The sequence below is a fragment of the Carettochelys insculpta genome, chromosome 3, assembly GCF_033958435.1.
Source record: "Carettochelys insculpta isolate YL-2023 chromosome 3, ASM3395843v1, whole genome shotgun sequence".
NCBI lineage: Eukaryota > Metazoa > Chordata > Testudines > Carettochelyidae > Carettochelys > Carettochelys insculpta.
In genome coordinates this window covers 202920696-202941596 of record NC_134139.1, presented here as the reverse complement: position 1 = coordinate 202941596, position 20901 = coordinate 202920696, and the positions used below count along the sequence as shown (strand labels likewise).

The 20901-nt window shown below is 49.5% G+C and overlaps 2 protein-coding genes across 6 annotated transcripts in view; one reads left to right on the top strand and one right to left on the bottom strand.

The window, feature by feature from the left end:
* Positions 1 to 142: 142 nt before the first annotated feature.
* CENPO (centromere protein O) lies at positions 143 to 14169 on the top strand. The gene is made up of 7 exons (XM_074989032.1): positions 143 to 194; positions 1076 to 1193; positions 2711 to 2880; positions 3292 to 3421; positions 4396 to 4655; positions 6126 to 6297; positions 12616 to 14169. Exons 2-7 carry the CDS (start codon positions 1163 to 1165, stop codon positions 12738 to 12740), a joined length of 888 nt encoding a protein of 295 aa, XP_074845133.1. The 5' UTR covers positions 143 to 194; positions 1076 to 1162; the 3' UTR covers positions 12741 to 14169.
* A 1404-nt stretch (positions 14170 to 15573) lies between these two features.
* Positions 15574 to 20901, bottom strand: part of ADCY3 (adenylate cyclase 3) — a 98406-nt gene continuing 93078 nt past the window's right edge. For 2 of the 5 annotated variants that reach the window (XM_074991438.1, XM_074991440.1), the window contains 4 exons: positions 20390 to 20512; positions 20116 to 20242; positions 18463 to 18587; positions 15574 to 17873 (listed from right to left, as the gene is read on the bottom strand). In XM_074991438.1, the coding sequence (XP_074847539.1) occupies positions 17691 to 17873; positions 18463 to 18587; positions 20116 to 20242; positions 20390 to 20512 (558 nt within the window). In that variant the 3' untranslated portion in view covers positions 15574 to 17690. The remainder of the gene's footprint in view (positions 17874 to 18462; positions 18588 to 20115; positions 20243 to 20389; positions 20513 to 20901) is intronic. The other 3 variants (XM_074991441.1, XM_074991442.1, XM_074991437.1) reach the window with 2 other exon arrangements.

Sequence of the window (20901 nt, the reverse complement as noted above, 5' to 3'; positions counted from 1 at the left end):
GAAAAGCAAAATAGGCGCTGCCATCTTGCGGTACGGTGACCGGAAACGAGACGGCTGTGGCATACCGGAAATAAACCCTGAGCGCGGCGCTGCCCTCCCCGCGGTGTATGCTGGGAAAGAGAAGCCCTCGTGATGTATTTCCGGGGCGGGAGGTTTGAACGCGGGATCTAGAGCTGGTCTCTGTGGGGCCTGCGGTGAGTTCTGAGCTGCTGTCCGTTCCCAGAGTGCCGGGCGGGGCCCTGGGTACGGCTGAGCGCCTCGCGCCGGGAATCTCGGCTCGTGGCACCTCTCCCTCCCGCGGGTCCGTCCTCAGTCTCCCAACAGGAGTCCTGCCCGCCCCCCCCGCCCCGGCCCGGGAGCGGAACCCGGGAGTCCTGCCCCCCCCGCCCGCCCCGGCCCGGGACCGGAACCCGGGAGTCCTGCCCCCCCTCTCCCCCCGCCCGCCCCGGCCCGGGAGCGGAACCCGGGAGTCCTGCCCGCCCGCCCGCCCCGGCCCGGGAGCGGAACCCGGGAGTCCTGCCCGCCCGCCCCGGCCCGGGAGCGGAACCCGGGAGTCCTGCCCCCCCCCCGCCCGGCCCGGCCCGGGAGCGGAACCCGGGAGTCCTGCCCGCCCGCCCCGGCCCGGGAGCGGAACCCGGGAGTCCTGCCCCCCCCCCCCCGCCCGCCCCGGCCCGGGAGCGGAACCCGGGAGTCCTGCCCCGCCCCCGCCCCTCAGTCGGGGAGGAGGTGTACTTGTTCCTGCTCCTAATCCTACCAGAACCTCTCCCCAAACAGGCTTCTGGCCCCCAGTCCCTCTCTCCTTCCAAACACCACGACCCCTCCCAGGGTCCAGTGAGCACTTGCTTCAACAAGGTCATTGGGGGTGAGGGCTGCTCCAAACCATTTTCATGCAACCGGTATTTGTGAAAGTGGCTTTTCTTTTCCTGTTCCTCACTTCCCTGTTTGAGGAAGAGCAGGGATTTTCATGGGCTGGAAACATTGTACTATCTAATTCTTTCAGTTGATAACCCTAAAGTGGAGAAGAATGATCTTTTGTTTACAGAACAAATAAGCCTGATCCCTAGTGTCTTTGCAGTGTAATTCCATAGGGAAAGTACCTGCCACGCAGATCACACATTTCACATCACGCACTGTTGGCATTGTGTAAAAACTAGACCTCACAATGGAAGAAGCAACAGCTTACCTGAGAGATGGTAAGTTGCAAGGAAACTATGGAGCAATAGTCTGCAGAAGCTGTGGATATTAAGTGTGCAGAAAACTCCCAAAATGTGTGATTTCGAGTTGGGCTTAATTTGTGTTAACACAAGTTAAGTGCAACTTGAAGCCACTCTGTGCCTCTCTGCCTGCCCGGCTCCCCTGGGTGGGCAGCTGCAGTGGTGCAGCTTCTCCCCTGTTCCCTCAGCTGGGGGAAGTCATGGAGAAGCTGCACATGGCTCCCCCACTCACTGTGGGAGCCAGGAAACTGACGAGTGTTGGTCAGTTCCCTGTCTCCTGTGAACTGCGGAGCTGGAGCCTAAGTGGTAGCTCTCTGCTGCTCCCAGGAGGCTGACCAGCGCTGCTTTCGAATTATGCAAAAATTCAGCTTAAGCAGAGGTTGCCAAGAATGCAACCTCCACATAAGTTGGGGGTCTACTGTAAAGTGCTTTCCAGCTTGGTGAAAGTGATATTCCCATTTGAAATCAGGATCCATTTCTTTCATGATATTAATATCAAGCTCTTGTGTAGCATCTTCCATCTGCAGCTCTCCAAGTACTTTGCAAGGGAGTTAAAGATCATTATTCCTATTTTGCAGATAGGAGAACTCAGGCAGAGGTGAGAAGTGACTTGCCCAGTTATCCAGCAGGTCTGGAAACCTACATTTCCTGGGGTCCAGTTCAGTGTGCTATCCACTGACCTACAGCACCTCAAAAATTAGCCAGCTAGCAATGGCTACATCAAGGGGCATTTAGGATCCAGTTTTGTGTGTAATAAGAGAAATAAAATCCTTAACTGTAGGTTGTTTCTCTTTCCACTACTCCTTAGAAATATATAGTGATTCGGGTCTCTCCATGTATCTGTCCTGTGCCCATTTTGGTCTGTGCTGGGGTAATATAAATAGGCTTAGCGAAATGCAATCATTTTTTTTCCAATTTTGACTGTAGATTAAGATTTTTCTCAGTGGCTAGTATCACTTTGTTTGTTTGTTTGTTTGTTTTAAAACATTCGCTGGAAAGTAAGCGAGGTGGAGTGGAGTTAGGACAGCACTTACAAGGGAGGCTGCCCAGATGGCCCAGGACATCGGGGTGCAAGGTAGACTGATCCTGGGAAGGCAGAGCAGAGACCCATGACCAAGGCTGTGTGTGAGCCTAGCCTGCTGCTGAATGGCTCCTGCTTGGGGTTGGAACCATTCAGCAGCAGGGTGGTCTTATCACTGCAGTCCTAGTCAGGGTCTCTAGGCCTGGAAAACAGTCTTTCCTGCACTTTTGAGCTTGCCAGGATTGAGTGTGACTAGCCCTAAGGCCACGCTGAGTGCTCTCTGCAGCCCTGCTGTCCCAAGGATGAAGGAATGGGCGTGTGATGACAGCTCCACATAGAGCTCCCTGTGCAGTTACTAATTTTTTTTGTTGCTTTCAATGTATCAGCATAAATAACTGACATCTATAGATTTTAAATCCTGCCCAAGGTAAATATAAATAATTGCAGACTGTCTTTAACTCTTCCTTTCCTGGAGGTGTCCTGTCCCATCTGGAAAACCTGGAAGCTCATGCACGGAAACTAGCGCTGAAGCAAGAAGAGACTCAGCGACAGCAGGAGAACTTGGCCAAGCTCAGAGCAAGAGTCCAGGAGCTGAGACTTCAAAGAGATGAACTCAGGAACAAAGTGAATCTGCAGCAAGTTGGGGTAAGAGTGAGGTGCTTGTCACATACAAGTGGCAGAAAGTCCCTGATCACTTCTGTCCTTCCAGACTGTATTTGACATATTTAAATGATTTTTGTAATAAAACCTGAAGCGATTTTTTTTTTTTTTTTTTTTACCCTTCACTCTCTTATTTAAAATATCTTCTTGGTGCTGGCATGTGGAAACCCTCTGCTCACAGAGGAAGTACAGTTTCTTACAATGAAACGGTAATGCCTCTGTCATAGAACTCCTCCTGTTTTCTTTTCCTGTCATAACAGTATTCCAAACAGTTTGCCTTCTCCTGCTCTGAGCAGAGCAAGTCCTCAGCAGCAGCCTGGCCATCCTTTATACAGTGAATACTTACTGTTTCTGTGATTTCTGACCTGCTTTTCTTTCTTGGCTTGTCTTCTGCAGCTCATCAGGCAGGAAGGGGCCACCAGCAGTAATGTGGAGCCCATTCAAGCAGTGGCCGCCGGGCAGCAAGCTCTTCTAACATGGGAAGTAGAAAATGTAAAGGCCATGCTGCAAGCCTTTCATCTGACAGGTAAAGCTTTGGCTAGTGCCCTGCAATCCTTAGTCAATCCCTCGTACATAGGCTGGTCAGTATCCTTGGGCCCAGCCACTGCTTTTTTGTAAGTTTCTTGTTTTTGATGGGCAAACTTGATCTCTAGCTGATTTGTTGCTATTAATAGTACTTTCATTGTCTTTTTAAGTAACAGTCATTAGGAGTCTGGAGGTGCTGGAAGAATAACTGCACTTAAAAGATATTAATTAATCTGGGTTCCTGTTTGTCTTTATGGATTCTCCATGGAGCACAAGAGCTGTCCAACGTACTGCGTTAACACCCTCTGTCCTCAGAGAAAACTTACTGGCTGAGCCTCCCTTAAGGGCAAGATAATGTTTCTAACTATCTGAGCCTTATGAAATGTGGGTGACTTTTCACCACAGTTTTCCTTTTCTAACTGAAATATAACTAACCCAGACTTTCCACAATGCAGATAATCTGATTAGAGGAGCAGTTCCCAACCTGTTCAGATGGGTATATATCAGTTCACTGAGTCTTAGACCTTGGTTATGGCAGCCAGAGCATGCTGCCTTTCTCCAGTCAATTGTGTCAACATTGAACTCAGGCTACTCCTGATTATAAGACTGATTTGGAGTAGCCCAACCTCCACAGCAGGCTAGAGTGTATGGAGCTGTGAGGAAGTTGAGCAGAAATCTACCAGAACCCAGCACTGAAGCTCAGTGTGAGAAGCTGGGAACCCAGAGTACTGGGCACAAAATCCTGAACCCACTAGAAGGCTGAGGGGAGGCTTATAATAAATAAATCGAGGGTTCATGCTTCTTAGTTCTTCCAACCCTTTAATCCTTTTAGGAACCCTGTCTATGGACTATATATATGTCATGTATTCCATATGTAGCAGAAGCACAAATTTAGAAAATTGTTCCCCTTAGCAAAGCTTCCTCACAATAATGTTCTAGAATGGTGCTGAATAAAGTCCCCTTTTTGTATCCAAGGGATTAGTGGGAAATTGACCAAACACGGAGTCTGTTTCTGCATCAGCACTGCTTATGAAGGCACCTACCTGGATTCCTACTACCTGGACCTCCTCATACAGCAACCCGTCCAAATTCGTCGCCACTCCATCCCCGTTTTCATCCCCTTGGAGCAAATAGCTAAGAAGTACTTACAGACCAACATCAAACGCTTCCTGACTGTGTTGTCTGATCACATGAATGCTTATGCTGGAAGGAAATACCAGGCAGATCAGTTACAGGTACTGATGGCCCAGATAGCCACCTTAAGCTATTCTTTACCTTTATATGTATCAACAGGGAGTGAAATGGTATGGGATTGTTTTCCACCTGCTCCCTGGAATAGAGGTGGGTAAAGTCACAGTAAATATGGGGTAGGAAGGATACAAGTTTGTTTGGCGTGAGAATCAGGAATCTGAGTTTTAATTCCATTTGTGACAGAAATATGCCATCAAGTAGGCTGTCTAATTGTTCTACCTTGGTTTCCACATCTGTCAAATGTGGAGAGATACAGGGCATTAAGGGGATTAATAAGGTAACATAACATATAAGCTCTTTGTAAACTTATGTGAAGCAAATATTACATTCCAGATATGTGCACTGTGGGGAAAGAGAAAAATACGCATGCAATTCTGTCTTTTGTTTAATTCTTTATATGTGTCGGGCTGTAAAGTTCATTAAAGTGTCTAGGCATCGGAGCCTGCATAGTATTGTTATGTAATGAAAACTGTGCAGATAACTGTTGTGTCAGAATCTGCCCAAGGAGTTGCTAAGCAGTCTATCCTACATTCAAGGTTCCAATTCCAAGTGTTTCATTGTCAGTTCTAGCATGAAGTATGAACTCACTTGATGGCTGGAATATCTTACATGTGTTATCATGCTGCATTAAAACATATACATTTTATTTTTAGAGTAAGGAAACTCCAAAAGCACAAAACTTCCAAACATAGAATTCAGTTTGGAAATACACACCTAAAAACCAACTCTCTGGAATAGGACTTGAAGAGAAAAAAATGCAAGTCAGGAAACTTGGAATTAAGATTCCCACGAACAACTTTAATGCTGTTCCACCCCCTATTCAATACAGCCCATTTATATAGCTGAGACTCAAACTTGTACCTCTTCCAGATTTCCAGCATGAGCCTTGTATGGTCTTGTGCTCTGCCTGCTAAGCACTTGTCCATTATATAGTGTGCTAATCTCTCCATAGTCTTTTCTCTAAAATGCCCTGATTCTTTTATCTTCTGTATGCAGAACAGACATGTTCTCCTCCTCCTTGCACCTGCCCTTTATGCTCACTTCTGCAGCATCTTCCTATCTTAACAAGTGCCCTCTGCTAATAACCATTCAGTTGTTATCCTCAAAAGCCTAGTCTGTCATGTTCATTCTCTCTGCCGAGTACAAATGTCAGAATCCTCATGTGTTACAGGGATGACCATTCATGTCTGAGGATATGGCATGGGATAGAGTTGAGAGATTTGGGGCAGCCTGAACTTTAGGTTTTCTGACTCAAAACAAAAATGTGCCAGCTCTGATGTTTTACTGTGAGGTTATTGTTTGATGTATGTACAGTATGGTTCCAATCTCAAATCAATCAAGTTTTAGACCTCGTTTTGAAGAGTTAATAAAATAGTATATTCTTGGGAGATATCCCATCCTTGCTCTAAGTCCCTTTCATAGCTTATTGCTTATGTTTGTCTTCATCCCTTTAGAAACATTTTTCAGCCTTCCTTGAAGGAACCTTGCAGAGAAACTCCTTGCATAATGTCCTGCTCTTTAATTATGATGTGGAAACAAAAAGCAAGACCTTTCCATTCAGAGCGAAGCTGGTTTATGGAGACATCACCTGCAGCCTTCCAACAGAGGCTGTTATTACATGTAAAGGTAAAAGGACATCTGCCTATTCACAGAATATTTATATTGGAGCAAAACAATCTGAATTAAGGCTTTCATAGCCTGTTTGTGGTTGTCATTATTATTATTCACTATTTGAACTTCAGGAAAAGAAATGAGCAGCTTGTCTTATTTCTTGAGCTCTGTGGCAAAGCAGGTCACACAGTTCTTGAGGATCTGGGACTTTGTTCTGAAAAAGTTGTGGCCTTGTGCTACAAACCTCTGTAGCCTTCCTATGACTCCCATCTTAGCAGGGCTGTAAGATGCATCTGGCTCCTTAGACATGGCTGGGTGCGAGGGGGATCTGCGGTACCAGGGCTGGTGGGGGTGGGGAAGAGAGAGAGAGAGTGTGTGTGTGTGGGAGTGCACAAGTAATCTCAAAAAGATGCATATTAATTTGTTACCTTGAAGAAACTCAGTTAGCAAAAACAATGCCAAGACCGATGGCACCTTTATAGATCAGCATAAGAACATAAGAAGAACATAAGAATGGCCATACTGGGTCAGACCAAAGGTCCATCAAGCCCAGCATCCCATCTGCCGACGGTGGCCAATGCCAGGTGCCCCAGAGAAGGAGAACAGAAGACAAGTGATTTATCTCCTGCCATCCATCTCTTGCCCTTGTTATGAAGGCTAGGGCACCATACTTTATCCCTGGCTAATAGCCATTTATGGACCTGACCTGCAAAAATTTATCAAGCTCTTTTTTAAACCCTAATAGAGTCCTGGCCTTCACAGCCTCCTCGGGCAAGGAGTTCCACAGGTTGACTGTGCGCTGTGTGAAGAAAAATTTCCTTTTATTAGTTTTGAACCTACTACCCATCAATTTCATTTGGTGTCCCCTAGTTCTTGTATTATGGGAAAAGGTAAATAATTTTTCTATATTCACTTTCTCCACACCATTCATGATTTTATATACCTCTATCATATCGCCCCTCAATCGCCTCTTTTCCAAACTGAAAAGTCCCAGTCTCTCTAGCCTCTCCCCATATGGGACCCTTTCCAAGCCCCTAATCATCTTAGTCGCCCTTTTCTGAACCTTTTCTAATGCCAATATATCTTTTTTGAGGTGAGGAGACCACATCTGCACGCAGTATTCGAGATGTGGGCGTACCATAGTTTTATATAGGGGAAGTATGATATCTTTTGTCTTATTATCGATCCCTTTTTTAATAATTCCTAACATCCTATTTGCCTTACTAACTGCCGCTGCACACTGCGTGGATGTCTTCAGAGAACTATCCACTATAACTCCAAGATCCCTTTCCTGATCTGTCATAGCTAAATTTGACCCCATCATGTAGTACGTGTAATTTGGGTTATTTTTTCCAACATGCATTACCTTACACTTACCCACATTAAATTTCATTTGCCATTTTGCTGCCCAATCACTCAGTTTGCTGAGATCTTTTTGTAGTTCTTCACAATCCCTTTTGCTTTTGACTGTCCTGAACAACTTGGTGTCGTCTGCAAACTTTGCCACCTCACTGCTTACCTCATTTTCTAGATCATTGATGAACAAGTTGAACAGGATCGGTCCCAGGACTGAGCCCTGGGGAACACCACTAGTTACCCGCCTCCATTGTGAAAATTTACCATTTATTCCAACCCTTTGTTTTCTGTCTTTTAACCAATTCCCGATCCATGAAAGGACCTTTCCTCCTATCCCATGACCACCTAATTTACATAAAAGCCTTTGGTGTGGGACCGTGTCAAAGGCTTTCTGGAAATCTAGGTATATTATGTCCACTGGGTGCCCCTTGTCCGCATGTTTATTAACCCCTTCAAAGAATTCTAATAGATTAGACAGACACGACTTCCCTCTGCAGAAACCATGCTGACTTTTGCCCAACAATTCGTGCTCTTCTATGTGCCTTGCAATTTTACTCTTTACTAGTGTTTCTACTAATTTACCTGGTACTGATGTTAAACTTATTGGTCTATAATTGCCAGGATCTCCTCTAGAGCCTTTTTTAAATATTGGTGTTATATTGGCCGTCTTCCAGTCATTTGGTACCAAAGTGGATTTAAAGGATAGGTTACAAACCACTGTTAATAACTCCGCAATTTCACATTTGAGTTCTTTCAGAACCCTTGGGTGAATGCCATCTGGTCCTGGAGACTTGTTACTATTCAGCTTATCAATTAATTCCAAAACCTCCTCTAATGTCACTTCAATCTGAGTGAGTTCCTCAGATTTGTCGCCTAAGAAGGCTGGCTCAGATTTAGGAACCTCTGTAACATCTTCAGCCGTGAAGACTGAAGCAAAGAAATCATTTAATCGCTCCGCAATGGCACTGTCTTCCTTGATCGCTCCTTCTATATCTTTATCATCCAAGGGCCCCACTGCTTTTTTAGCAGGCTTCCTGCTTCTAATGTATTTAAAAAACATTTTACTATTGTTTTTTGAATTTTTGGCTAGCTGTTCCTCAAACTCTTTTTTGGCTTTTCTTACTACATTATGACAGTTAATTTGGGAGTGTTTATGTTCCTTTCTATTTTCCTCACTAGGATTTGACTTCCACTTTTTAAAAGCTGCCCTTTTCTCTCTCACTGCCTTTTTAACATGGCTGTTTAGCCATGGTGGTTCTTTGTTAGGTCTCTTACTGTGTTTTTTTATTTGGGGTATACATTTAAGTTGGGCCTCTAGTATGGTGTCTTTAAACAGTTTCCATGCAGCTTCCAGGGATTTTAGTTTAATTACTCTACCTTTTAGTTTCTGTTTAACTAGCTTCCTCATTTTAGTGTAATTCCCCTTTTTGAAATTAAATGCCAGAGTGTTTGACCGCTGCGGTGTTCTTCCCAACACAGGAATATTAAAAGTTATTATATTGTGGTCACTATTTCCAAGCGGTCCAGTAACAGTTACCTCTTGGACCAGATCCTGCGTTCCAGTCAAGACTAGATCGAGAATCGACTCTCCCCTTGTGGGTTCCTGTACTAGCTGCTCCAAGAAGCAGTCATTTAAGGCATCAAGAAATTTAATCTCTGAATCCCGTCCTGAGGTGACATGCACCCAATCAATATGGGGATAATTGAAATCTCCTATTATTACTGTGTTTTTTATTTTGATAGCCTCTCTAATCTCCCTTAACATTTCAGCATCACTATCACTGTCCTGGTTAGGTGGTCGGTAATATATTCCTAATGCCATATTCATATTAGAGGAATGAATTGTTATCCATAATGATTCTATGGAACATTTTGATTCCTTTAGGATTTTTACTTCATTTGATTCTATATTATCCTTCACATATAGTACCACTCCGCCACCCGCACGACCTGTTCTGTCTTTCCGATATAATTTATATCCCGGTATGATAGTGTCCCACTGATTGTCCTCATTCCACCATGTTTCTGAGATGCCTATTATGTCAACTTCCTCCTTTGATATGAGGTACTCCAGTTCACCCATCTTATTAGACAGACTCCTAGCATTAGTGTAAAAGCATGTTAGAAAACTACCACTATTTATATGTCCGCCTTTCACAGATGTGGTGGATTTTTTTATGTACGATTGTTTCACATCTGATCTTGCCCATATATTATTTCCCACGTTCCCTATCTGACTAACTTCTAGGGAATCCCTGTCTATGGAGCCTCGTGTAAGAGAAGTCTCCGTCCGATCCAGGTGCTCCCCCGCACCAATCGGCTTTCCCCCACCTCTTAGTTTAAAAACTGCTCTATGTCCTTTTTAATGTTTAATGCCAGCAGTCTGGATCCACCTTGATTTAGGTGGAGCCCATCCTTCCTGTATAGGCTCCCCCTACCCCAAAAGTGTCCCCAGTTCCTAATAAATCTAAACCCCTCTTCCCTACACCATCGTCTCATCCACGCATTGAGACTCTGAAGTTCTGCCTGTCTATCTGGCCCTGCGCGTGGAACTGGAAGCATTTCAGAGAATGCCACCAAAGATGTTCTGGATTTCAGTCTCTTTCCTAGTAACCTAAATTTGGCCTCCAGAACATCTCTTCTACCCTTCCCTATGTCATTGGTACCAACATGTACCACGACGACCGGCTCCTCCCCAGCACTGCCCATAAGTCTGTCTAGATGCCTCGAGAGATCCGCAACCTTCGCACCAGGCAGGCAAGTCACCATACGGTTCTCCCGGTCATCACAAACCCAACTATCTATATTTCTAATGATCGAATCCCCCACTACTAAAACCTGCTTCTTCCTAACAGCTGGCGCTCCCTCCCCCGGAGAAGTATCCTCGGCACGAGAGGATACAACATCACCCTCTGGAAGGAGGGTCCCAACTATGGGATGGTTTCCCTCTGCTCCCCTTGACTGCTCTCCTTCCCTGAGCCTTTCATCCTCCGTAACAGCCTCAGGACTGTCAGATTGGAGGTGGGACAGCCCTACTATGTCCCGGAAAGTCTCATCCACAAACACCTCTGCCTTCCTTAGCTCCTCCAGTTCAGCCACCCTGGCCTCCAAAGCACGCACTCGGTCTCTGAGGGCCAGGAGCTCCTTGCATCGAGCGCACACATACGCCACCCGCCCACAGGGTAGGTAGTCATACATACTGCACTCGACACAATAAACAGGATAGCCCCCACTCTGCTGCTGGGCTTCTGCCTCCATTTCCTACTCTAGTTATATATGAGGGTTAATTAAATGTTTCAGATAGAGGTTGTTATAAAGGATTTAGTTTAAGGGCAACAGAAGTCACTGGCTCCCTCCAAGCTCCCTCTCCAAACTCCCTCCTGTTAGCACGCACCCTGTTTGCCAGCACCCGGTCGCAAAGCTCCCTGGTCGCTTACTAGCAGGGTTTAAGTGCTCGGCCTCCCTGATAGCTCCTCCCTCTGCCTACAGCTCAGCCAATCAGCACACGGTGTTTCAATTCAAACCTAATCAGCTTCCAACTGCCTGCCTGCCTGCCTGAGCACACGGCCTTTCAAACAAACAAACACTCAGCTCAGCACTCCAAACAAACAAACTCCAAACTCCAAACAAACACACAAGCCCAAAACCTCCAAATATAAGCAGCCACTTACCCCAAGGTGCTTTAGTTTGCTCCTTCCTTCTCCTCCTCCAGGAGAGCCTCTCCAAACTCCCTCCTGTTAGCACGCACCCTGTTTGCCAGCACCCGGTCGCAAAAAGATTTTTTTTGGAGCATAAGAATGCATGCATTTGACGAAGTGGCTCTTATGCTCCAAAAAAATCTTAGTCTATTACAGGGGTCAGCAACCTGAGGCGCTGAGACCTGCCGCTGCTGACTTCTCTAGAAGCAGCTGCTGCTTAAATGGAATTTATTTATTTAAAAATAAATTCTGTTTAAGCAGCAGCAGCAGCTGCAGAGCAATCAGAAGCTGCAGGACAAGGAGCCGCCCCATGTGGGCCGAAGTCTAGCTGGAGAGCTAGGGGAGGGGTGGCCAAGCCTGCCTCTGTGGACCCATGCTAGGGAGGAGGTGGCCGTGGTGGGGAGCGGTGGGGGAGAGGCCGCAGCAGAGCTATGCACTGAGGTTAGTTAATCTTGGGGTTGGTGCTCAGAGAGGCTAAGCCTGGGGGTGGTGGGGTTTGTGGGATGAGGGGTAAAGCCTAGGGACTGGGGGGTGGATTTGGGGGCTTACGTAGATAATGCCTGGAGATGAGGATAACTTACCTTTCTAACTGGTACAAATCATTGTGTGCATGCTGTTCTTAAAATGGGGTGATAAAAAGCACAGTTTGCCATTACTTATTAAGGACTGTCTCATATTCACGTGCATTGCAGCTCTTGAAGGATTGATTTTTGTAACTTTATATGAAAAAAAGATGGTTCTCGCGATTTCAGTTGCAGACACCTGGTCTATCACGTACCACAGAACTTTGGCTTGTTTTTGTCTGCACTGGGGTGGGTGGGGGTGGCCCTTTGGCTCTGCACGTGCTCCAATGAGGGGCTTGCTTGGACCTCTGGGAAAGGGAGCAACTCAGGCTTAATAGTAGCCAGTTGCTGGTTGGTTAAACAGTAGAGCCAGGGTGGAACTGAGGCCCAGCTCTGTAGGCTGAATGCCACCTGGAGACTCCCAGGGGTGCTGTAGGTGGTAGAGGGGAAGCAGGAGTCTGATACCCCTGACATTTTCTTTTTTTCATCTAGGCCTCTGCAGGCTAAATAGTGGTCTTTGCTTAGCCAGTCCAGACCCTACACTTCTGGGTGCTGGTGTCGGAAAGCTAGATAGATGACAGATGAAATCAGAGAGGACTCCAGCCCTTCCAGGGATGGGGGAGACGGAGATGAGAAATCAGATGCAAGGAGCTTAGTTGGGGGTACTGCTGAGTTCCTTTCAGCGACACTGATTTGCTGGTTTCTTTTTCGAGCAGAGGATGTTTCTGCATCTCTTATGGAGAAGACCGCAGCCCATTCAAACTTGTTCTGCCACACAGCTCTGCACAAAGCCTTTGATTCCTTCAGAAGAGCAGCAGGAAATCTGGCTCAAACCACATAAGCAGACAGTGCCTGTCCCCAGATCAAATGTACTGACTGTGCCTTCTGATCAATGGAAAGCTCCCTGAGAGGCAGCAGCTGTGTAAACGCTTTGCAAACTGGACTGCAGCAGAGTTGCAGGGAAATGCATGAGAAACAACTAAATCAGGTCACAGTACTGAGAACGCTGGCTCCTTGACTGGCCATTAGGTGCTTATTCTCCACATACCTTTCTGGAACCTCTGCATATTTTAAGGCGCCTCTCCTCTCACGTATTGCTGAAGGATTGCTGGCAGACTAACAAGACAGTTGCCACTGTGCCTCCATAGTGCTTTGTCAGACTGGACAGGAAATGGACATAGGAAATCTCCCTTCCCATTGGAATGGGAAACCAGAGACTTTCAGCATTGTCAGGTAAATGTTACCAATGCATAACAAAACAGCCCTAGTGAAGGCTGGTAGGGAAGTGGCCCCAGGGCCTGCAATCTCTCCTGTATCCACCCAGCAGGTCCCAAATGGTATAGAGTAAAAGTAAGCTTCCTCTAGGTTGCCTTGCAAATGGCAGGTTTAGTTCTAGGCTTCATGCTGTCATTGGAAACAAAGTCTCCAGTTCTGCAACCGGATTCATGCAGGACACCCTCCAGGACCTTTGCAGTGGTCCTGCTGCATGGGTTGGGCTTATGTTAGCAGCTGTTACCAGCTGTGGTAGTGGGTTTTGTGACGAGCACTTACCCTCTGTGAGATGGACTAAGGACTACTGTGCATTGGTACACACCATACTGCACATACTTGAGTATCACACCTTTCTGTGGACTAAACCATGATCCTCCATGGAGGGCACAGAACGCCCTCTGGTAATACTTCCAACATCAGCTACATTTAAATCAAGCACATACACTCCGCAGTTAATATAGCGCTAGCTGAATCACCAATGCATTCCGAACAACCCTTCAGGAAAATGGTTAAAATTTTCAGCAGTTGTGGAAGCCTGACTCTGCCCTGCATTCAGCTGCTTTCTGCATCTTGGTTTAGATGAGACTTTGCCCTCTTTTTAAATTCATTATTAAGGCACTTTCCCATTTTTAACTTGTTACTAAAATGTCCCATGATTACAGCAGCAATAATCTTAAAAATCTGATTTATCTTTCTCTGTGGGAGTGTGTTCTTATTTCTCTGAAGCCTGAGGAGCGATATTTGGCGCGGCAGTGTTTTTTCCACCAGTAGCACTGCAGGGTTTAAGTTGCAGATGTTGCAGGGAAATATGTGATTTGTTTTGTTTTGTTCCAGAGGAACTCTTAAAATATTAGAGTCTATGATATTAACTAAATAGTTTAGGACACAAAATTTAACCTGCTTTTCCCTTTAAATTGCAACCTGAAGTTCTATGGCATATTGGCCAAGATTTTATTACAATGAAATTGACCCCGGCATTGCTCAGGTATTTAAGTGAAGTAAGGTTTGGGGTTTTTTTCCTCTCAATTTGGAAAATAAAAGGAAAATGTATATGGTTTTTACAAATGATTGTATTTTTGGAAAATGAAGAAGAAAAAGTTCATATGATAGAAGTCCTGAGAGTGATTCAGTGATTACATAGTGCTTGTTGGCAGATATTTGCAGTCTTCTCTGCTTTGCTAAAATAGAAAGGTAGGCAAGTGTTTGCGTGTGGATGGGCTGTGGTGTTTGTGTGTGAGAATGGGGCAGAGGGTGTTGCGGTGAGGGTAGGGACAGAGGGCTTGAGTAGTGGTGCTGAGGGTAGGGGTGGGGTGAAGTGAGGGCAGGGGTTTTTGTGGCGGGGGTGCACTCAGGACAGGGAGTTGGGGGTACTGGAGTGACTGTGTAACCCCCACACCTAGGTGTGGTTAACTACCCTATGTAGTGGTACCTAGACCAGTTCACAGAGAAGAAATAAGTGTTCTCTAGAGCCTAAACTGAGAGCCAGCTGCCCTTTAGCTCAAGCTGTAGAGGCACCTGCACTAAGCTTCAGAGGTCCTAGGTTTGAGCCTGGCTGAGGGCAGTTACAATGGCAGTGTGGTGCTTTCAGCACAGTGTTTGTAGTGGGGTGGTCTGGGTCCGGGTAGGCGGCAGATGTCTCAACAGGGTTTTGGTGTGGCGCTGGCTTAAGGTGGGGTGGAGTGTGGTAGAGTGAGGTCAGAGGCTGGTGGACTGCATGGGGGCTCAGAGTGTTGAGGTATGGGGTTGGCGTGGTGAGGACAGGATTCAGTGTTGGTGGGAGGGTCAGGGCCCTGGGTGGGGGTGCAGCCGTTGAAGTAGGGGTCTGTTGTTGGGGTTCAGGGCAGGAGCTGGAAGGTAGTGGAGTGAGGACAGAGTTTTGTGGTGTGGAGGGTCAGGGTCTCTTCCTGAATAAGGGGCCCCTTCCTGCTGGCAGCTGGAGCCTGGCTGGGAGCCCCGGCAGCTGGGGGGGAGGGGGGCATGCTGTGAACCCACCACTGGGGTGGTGGTGGTGAAAAAGGAAATTCCCTGCCCATGCCGCTGCCCAGAAGGCCCCTTGCTCAGGGCAGATGGAGGGTTCATGGCTCTGGCCTGGTTTGTACTATGGCCTGGCTGTGGCTGTGAGGGCCCAGGACCCCAGTCAGGGTGAAAGTCACATGCCCAGCTGGGGGAGCTTTGGCCCCATCTGCTGTGGGAATGGGGCACTTGGTGGGGTGGGGGAAGAAAAGAAAGCTGGGGGCTGTGCCCCCACCCCCTGTGCAGAGGCCTGTGCCAAGCAGTTGCCCTGCTTCCTATCCCCCAGCTTTTATATGCAGAAAACAAGTTGTGGCACAGGTGGGCTGTGGAGGTGTCTAGCAGATTGGGGTGGGGCTGAGAGAGAAAATGGTTGAGAAGCCCTTCCCGTGGTGGTGCCTGACTCCTGTTCCTTCTCTGCAGTAGCCCCGTGTGAGAGGGAACAGCCCTAGTCCCTCTGTTCCCAGCTGCTTTCACAGGTCCCCATCAATGGAGACAGCCGTGGAAGCTGCTGGGACCACCATGGCAGTGGGACTAGGACAGTGTGACCAAGGCCCGGGCTGCCTGCCACTTGCGAATTCTGGGAGGTGCAAGTGTTTCTGAGCAGTTCTTCCCACCCCTTGTGAGCCTGGTCGTGGTGGGGTTTGAAGCTGAGTCTCAGCAGAAACCTTTCCTTTCAGGTCCTGTTTAGGCTCCCATTACCTGTGCTCCCCATACTCTGTTCATCACAATCCCTCTTTAAGACTGGCACGTTATCCTTATTTGAAGCTGGGTGAGGAGGAGCCCATGAGACTCCAGTCCAGATCATAGATGTGCAGGGGAAATAGGGGCCCAAATGCCTCTGAAGTGACTTGCAGCGTCCCCAAGACAGGCTCACAAAACAGGGCCTCAAAGCCAGTTTTTCCAAGGCCTAAGCAGGTGCTCTAACAAGCAGACCGTGCTCCTGTGGACAGGGAGTGTAGCCACCCACTTTGCACAGCTACGAGTGATGCTACAAGGCAGTGGTTCATGAAGCTCACTCTTTAGTGATGGCTGTACTGACCTTGAGATTCTTGGGCTCAGACTCTGCCCTGCCATAAATGGTTGCTCTGAGCTCAGCAAAGCTACCCCCCCACTTGGAATAGGGCGGCATGCCCAATGGGAGTAAAGGCAGTGTCGGCTGCCGACGACAAAGCAGGTCTTTGCCCACGAAAGCTTATGCGCCAAAAGATCTGTTAGTCTGGGAGGAGCCACAGGACTTCTCGTTGTTTGAGTAAGCTTGAAGCACGTTGCTTATGCCAGGCATACGCTAGAAATCTAGGTCTGTTTAATCACGCTGGGCATGCACGTGAAAAAAGCCACCTCTGGGTGCAGGGTAGTAAAGGTGAACTAAGTCCTGGGTACCCCTTGACTTCACTGCTGCTTCTCCAGGAGATGTGCCTACAAAGTACCTGTAGTACTTGTCCTCAGTAGCTTCACTGTTCAGAGAAGCTATTTACAGGAGTGAAAATTCATGTGAGGGTTTGTGCCACCCCGGGTGTGCCTGAGTGGCGCCCTTCCAGGGGGGTGAGACTGAGTTGCTTGAACAACCCCGAGCCTAGGACAGAGCATAGACTAGACATGAAATTGCTGTCTTTTAAACTCAGCTTGTTCTATTCAGGAAACTAGAGAAATAATTACACGGCTTTTGTTTCCAAACAAACTATTAGATGAAGGCTTTAATAAAACAGTCTTGTTCTTTGCCAATACCTGTCCCTCTCTTCCTTAAAGCAACAGCAAAGGTGACAACAGCAGAGAGCAGAGTGCAAGGCAGTAGCGGAAAGAGAAATCCGCCCATAAAGTCTAAGAGACAATTAAAAATATAAATGTCAATCTGTATCTTTTTATATATATATATTTATATATTTGAAATACACAACATTGGTTTTTATTTCTTCACCTCCGCGTCAACAGGAAATATATTGCACTCTCTGAGCTCCTAGCAACGGTGGCTTAGGACGAGCATCGGAAAACCCAAGTGCTCCTGGGTTAATTCTGGTGCACACCAGAGATTTTTCCTCTCGCTGCCCACCCTGAGTTTTTAACCTCTTGGCAACATGCCTGAAGGTGGAGGTTGGATCGGTGGCCCTAAATTAAATCCCTGCCATCTCTCTCTCCATTACACTCACAGGGTGTACAGGGGCTCGCTGGAAGGGTGAGAACTCCTGAAATGCTGTGTGAGGGCTTCCACCTTCCCACCATGTGGCCCCACGTCAGCACAAGGCAGCACGCTGAGCTGTAGATGTGGCTCAGTCCCTCCCCCATCTGCTAACCTGTAGGTGTGGTGCTGGAGTCAGGCAGACTCCTCTAAGATAAACCTCCAGGGAAAAAGGATCAGGCCAGGGGTTGGTTTCTCTTAAATCTAGACACTGGTATGAGAGGTGTTACTATAGTCTCGGTTCTAGAGCGCTGGGCACTCAAAGCTGCTGGCCTCTCGCCAATGGGAGATGCTGGAGCTCTTTCGCTAGGGGGAGCATGGAGCCCGGCTCCATCATGAGCTGTCCACCACCTGGTGGGGTAGAGTCACTGAGGAGCCATTGATGAAAGAGCCCTGCTTCTCCCGGCCCTTCAGGAAGAAGGTCAGCAGCTCCCCTTTGCCTTTGACGTAGATGGCCCCCCGGCGCACAAAGCGGAAGCCGTACTCCTTCAGGACGAGATGCGTCTCCTCCACCACCTGCGCAGAGGAGCAGTCGTGACGCACGTGGCTGTGCATACTGGGCAGTGCTGTTGCAAATGGCTGTCACACCCCTTCAAACACCTCGCCCGCGGCTTGTAGGCTCCATCTCGGGGCATGAAGCATTTATACAGCCCCGTTCCTTCAAGGGCCAGCTGCTGTGTTGCTGCAGAAAGTCACCTGGGAGGTTTCAGGGACCAATGCAGCAGCCCTAGAACACAGGGCTCTTCCCCCTCACTCCCCAGCTGCCAACCACTACACTTGCTTTTGTGTCTCCCTCTCTGCCCCATCTTCTCCCTTATGCCCAGCTGCCCTTCTCCTTTCTGCACCCACCCCATTGCCTTGAGCAGCCCCCCACCAATCACAAGACCTCATGCTCCAAACCTGGCTCTAGCAGTTAGCTCCCCTCTCCAGTGCTACAAGCAGGCTCTCTTGCTGCCATACTTCATACCACCTTGCCTGTCCAAGTGCACGTGCTGTCTCCTGGCGCTGGTCTCTTCCTAGGGTTAAGGTTACCTAAGAGTTTCCACTCTAACCTCCTCTTTTTATGAGTCCCCAGCTGGCATTTGATGGGGGTGTGCTCACCCACCTGGATGTTCCCCATGACACCGGTTGACTCCATCCTGCTGGCCACGTTCACTGTGTTCCCCCAGATGTCGTAGTGCGGCTTGCGGGCGCCGATCACGCCTGCCAGCACTGCCCCTTTATTCATGCCTACACAGCGGGCACAAGGAGAGCTTGGCTTTACGACCGGGTCCTGAGTGCACAAATACGCAGAGCCCACCACCCCTACCGCACCGCATGTCATAGGCACAGCCGCAATACACACGGCAGGCGCCCAGCACCCACGGCATGTTCCTGGCGTGCCCAGGGGCACAGTACACCCCCCCGCCCCCAGGGTGCCAGCATGTGCTTTACGGTCATGTGTCTTAGCAGCAGCATTCCAGCCGGAGGCATGTGGCGATGGGCCTTTCCCCAGCCCATATCGGCTCCCTGTCTCCATGCTGCTGGCTCCCTACCCATCAGGCACTCGCTACCTGCCCTGGTGCTAGCAGCTCGCCCAGTCTCCTGCCAGGCTAACGGGGAGGTGTCTGGCCGTCGTTCGGCCCGGCTTTCCCCTTCTAGCTGAGTAGTTTCTTCAAAAGACTGATAACTACGTCTCTGATGGCACAGGTTCGGTGGGGCTGGGCTCAGCTCCGCCATTGCTTCTGTGGCCAGTAGGCGTTCAGAGGTCATGTCCTATGCTGCGCTCCAGCTGCTTGCTGAGCTGTGGCACGCTGGAGTCCAGCAGGCCGGCTTCTCTTGCGGCCAGGAGGGGTTTGTATCCGTTTGCTTGTGCCGTCATGCTCTGGTGGGGCCTGCCCCCTGCCCCCACAGGGGGCTGGGCTTGTTACCCGGGCTGTGCCATTTCCTAGTGCTATGAACGCAACCACTCAGCACTGCAGAGCTCTGGGCAGACAAAGTCACTCCTACGCCCCAGCTAAGTACTAGCAGCAGCGCCATACGGGGAAACAGAAGGTCCCGAAGGGGGAAAGCAACTTGTCCAGTCTCAGCAAGTCATGCTCAGGGCCAGGATTAGAGCTGGAGTGTCGCTGGGGCTCAGCCCAGCTCTAACCACGGGACAGTACAGCTGCCATGACAGCAGAGTGCTCAGCCAGCTGACCTGCGGCTGCGCAGGCCAGGCCAGGACTTGAGCATGGAGAACATGTACGTCGACAATAACTGAGCCCTGCCCTAAAGAAACATAATGTAGGCGAGAAAGCGAGTGCTGGGTTTTAGGGACAGCCCTGTGCGCTGCATGGCAGGGCCGGGTTGGCGCCTATGTGGCTCCCTGGCTGGGGGGGTCTCAGAGTGGGTATATACAGACACGGGCTGACTTCTCCGCCAGCTGGGAGATACTCAACACCCGCCCACTTCCCCAAGCCCTGCCCCCTCCCACCCCTTCCCCAGCCCCTGCTCCACCTCCCAGCCCTGTTCAGCCCCCACCCTGCCCCCTCCCACCCCTCCAAGTGTGCCGGGTCCCTGCCCCTCCCACTCCCTCCTGCAAGGTCCCAAATGCTGTGAAGCACTGTTTCTCCATGGGCAGAAGGTGCCGGGGGGGGCGGGGGTGGTCAGCAGGGCCACAGGCAGGTGACAGGCACCGGGCAGGTGGGGAACGGGGGGGGGGAGGGGGTGCTGAGCAATTGGACACCCCCTGCCCCCCGGTAGCAGACTCCAGTCCCACCCGCAGAGCAGCACTTGCCTATTCGGAGCATGAAGTTGTTGAAGGACTGGTAGTTAATGTTCATCAGCGTCACTTTCATGGCTAAGGCGAAGTCGGCCAGGTCAGCCAGGTGCTGCCAGCGCTCCTTCTCCGAGAGCTCCTCCTTCTGCAAGGGCAGGGCAGAGCGCAGCGCCTGAGGGGGGCAGGCAGCGCCCAGCCTGCCCCGTCTCCTGGCTCCACCAGGCCTGCCTGTACAGCCCCCCCCCGCCCAGCGTGACTGCCGCGCGCCTCCCTCCCGCTGCTGGCCCCGTACCTTGACGGTGGTGGTGGTGTAGCCATTGGTGTTGACGTCAGGGGTTACGCCAGAAGCAGCCATGTAGGTGCTGCCGATGGTTTTAATCTTGGTGATGCACCGGAACTGCGGCTCGTCCAGGAGCTGAAAGACACAGGAGAGAAACCCGTGGACACAAGGCAGGGCTGTGCCGGGGTGGCGGGGAGCACGGGGCCTGGGACAACCCCCTCCGCCCCCACCCTCACCCCACTCCCTTCCCCAAACCCGGTCCCTGCTCCCCTCTGCCTCTTTTCCTGCCTATTCTGCCCTGCCCGCAGGGGAGTGCACTCACCGAGGCACGGGCAAGTGGAGTACCCTGGCTCCAACCCACCACGTTCCCCAAGCCCAGCTCAGCCCCAGCGCCTTGCTCCCACCCCCAGCTGCAGCGAGGCCGAGCGACCTGGCTGGGGAAGGGCAGAGCATAGCAGGCCAGGCTCGGTGGCTCCCCACCCAGAGCTCCTGCTGCCGCTGGTGAGTGTGGAGGTGGGCTTGGT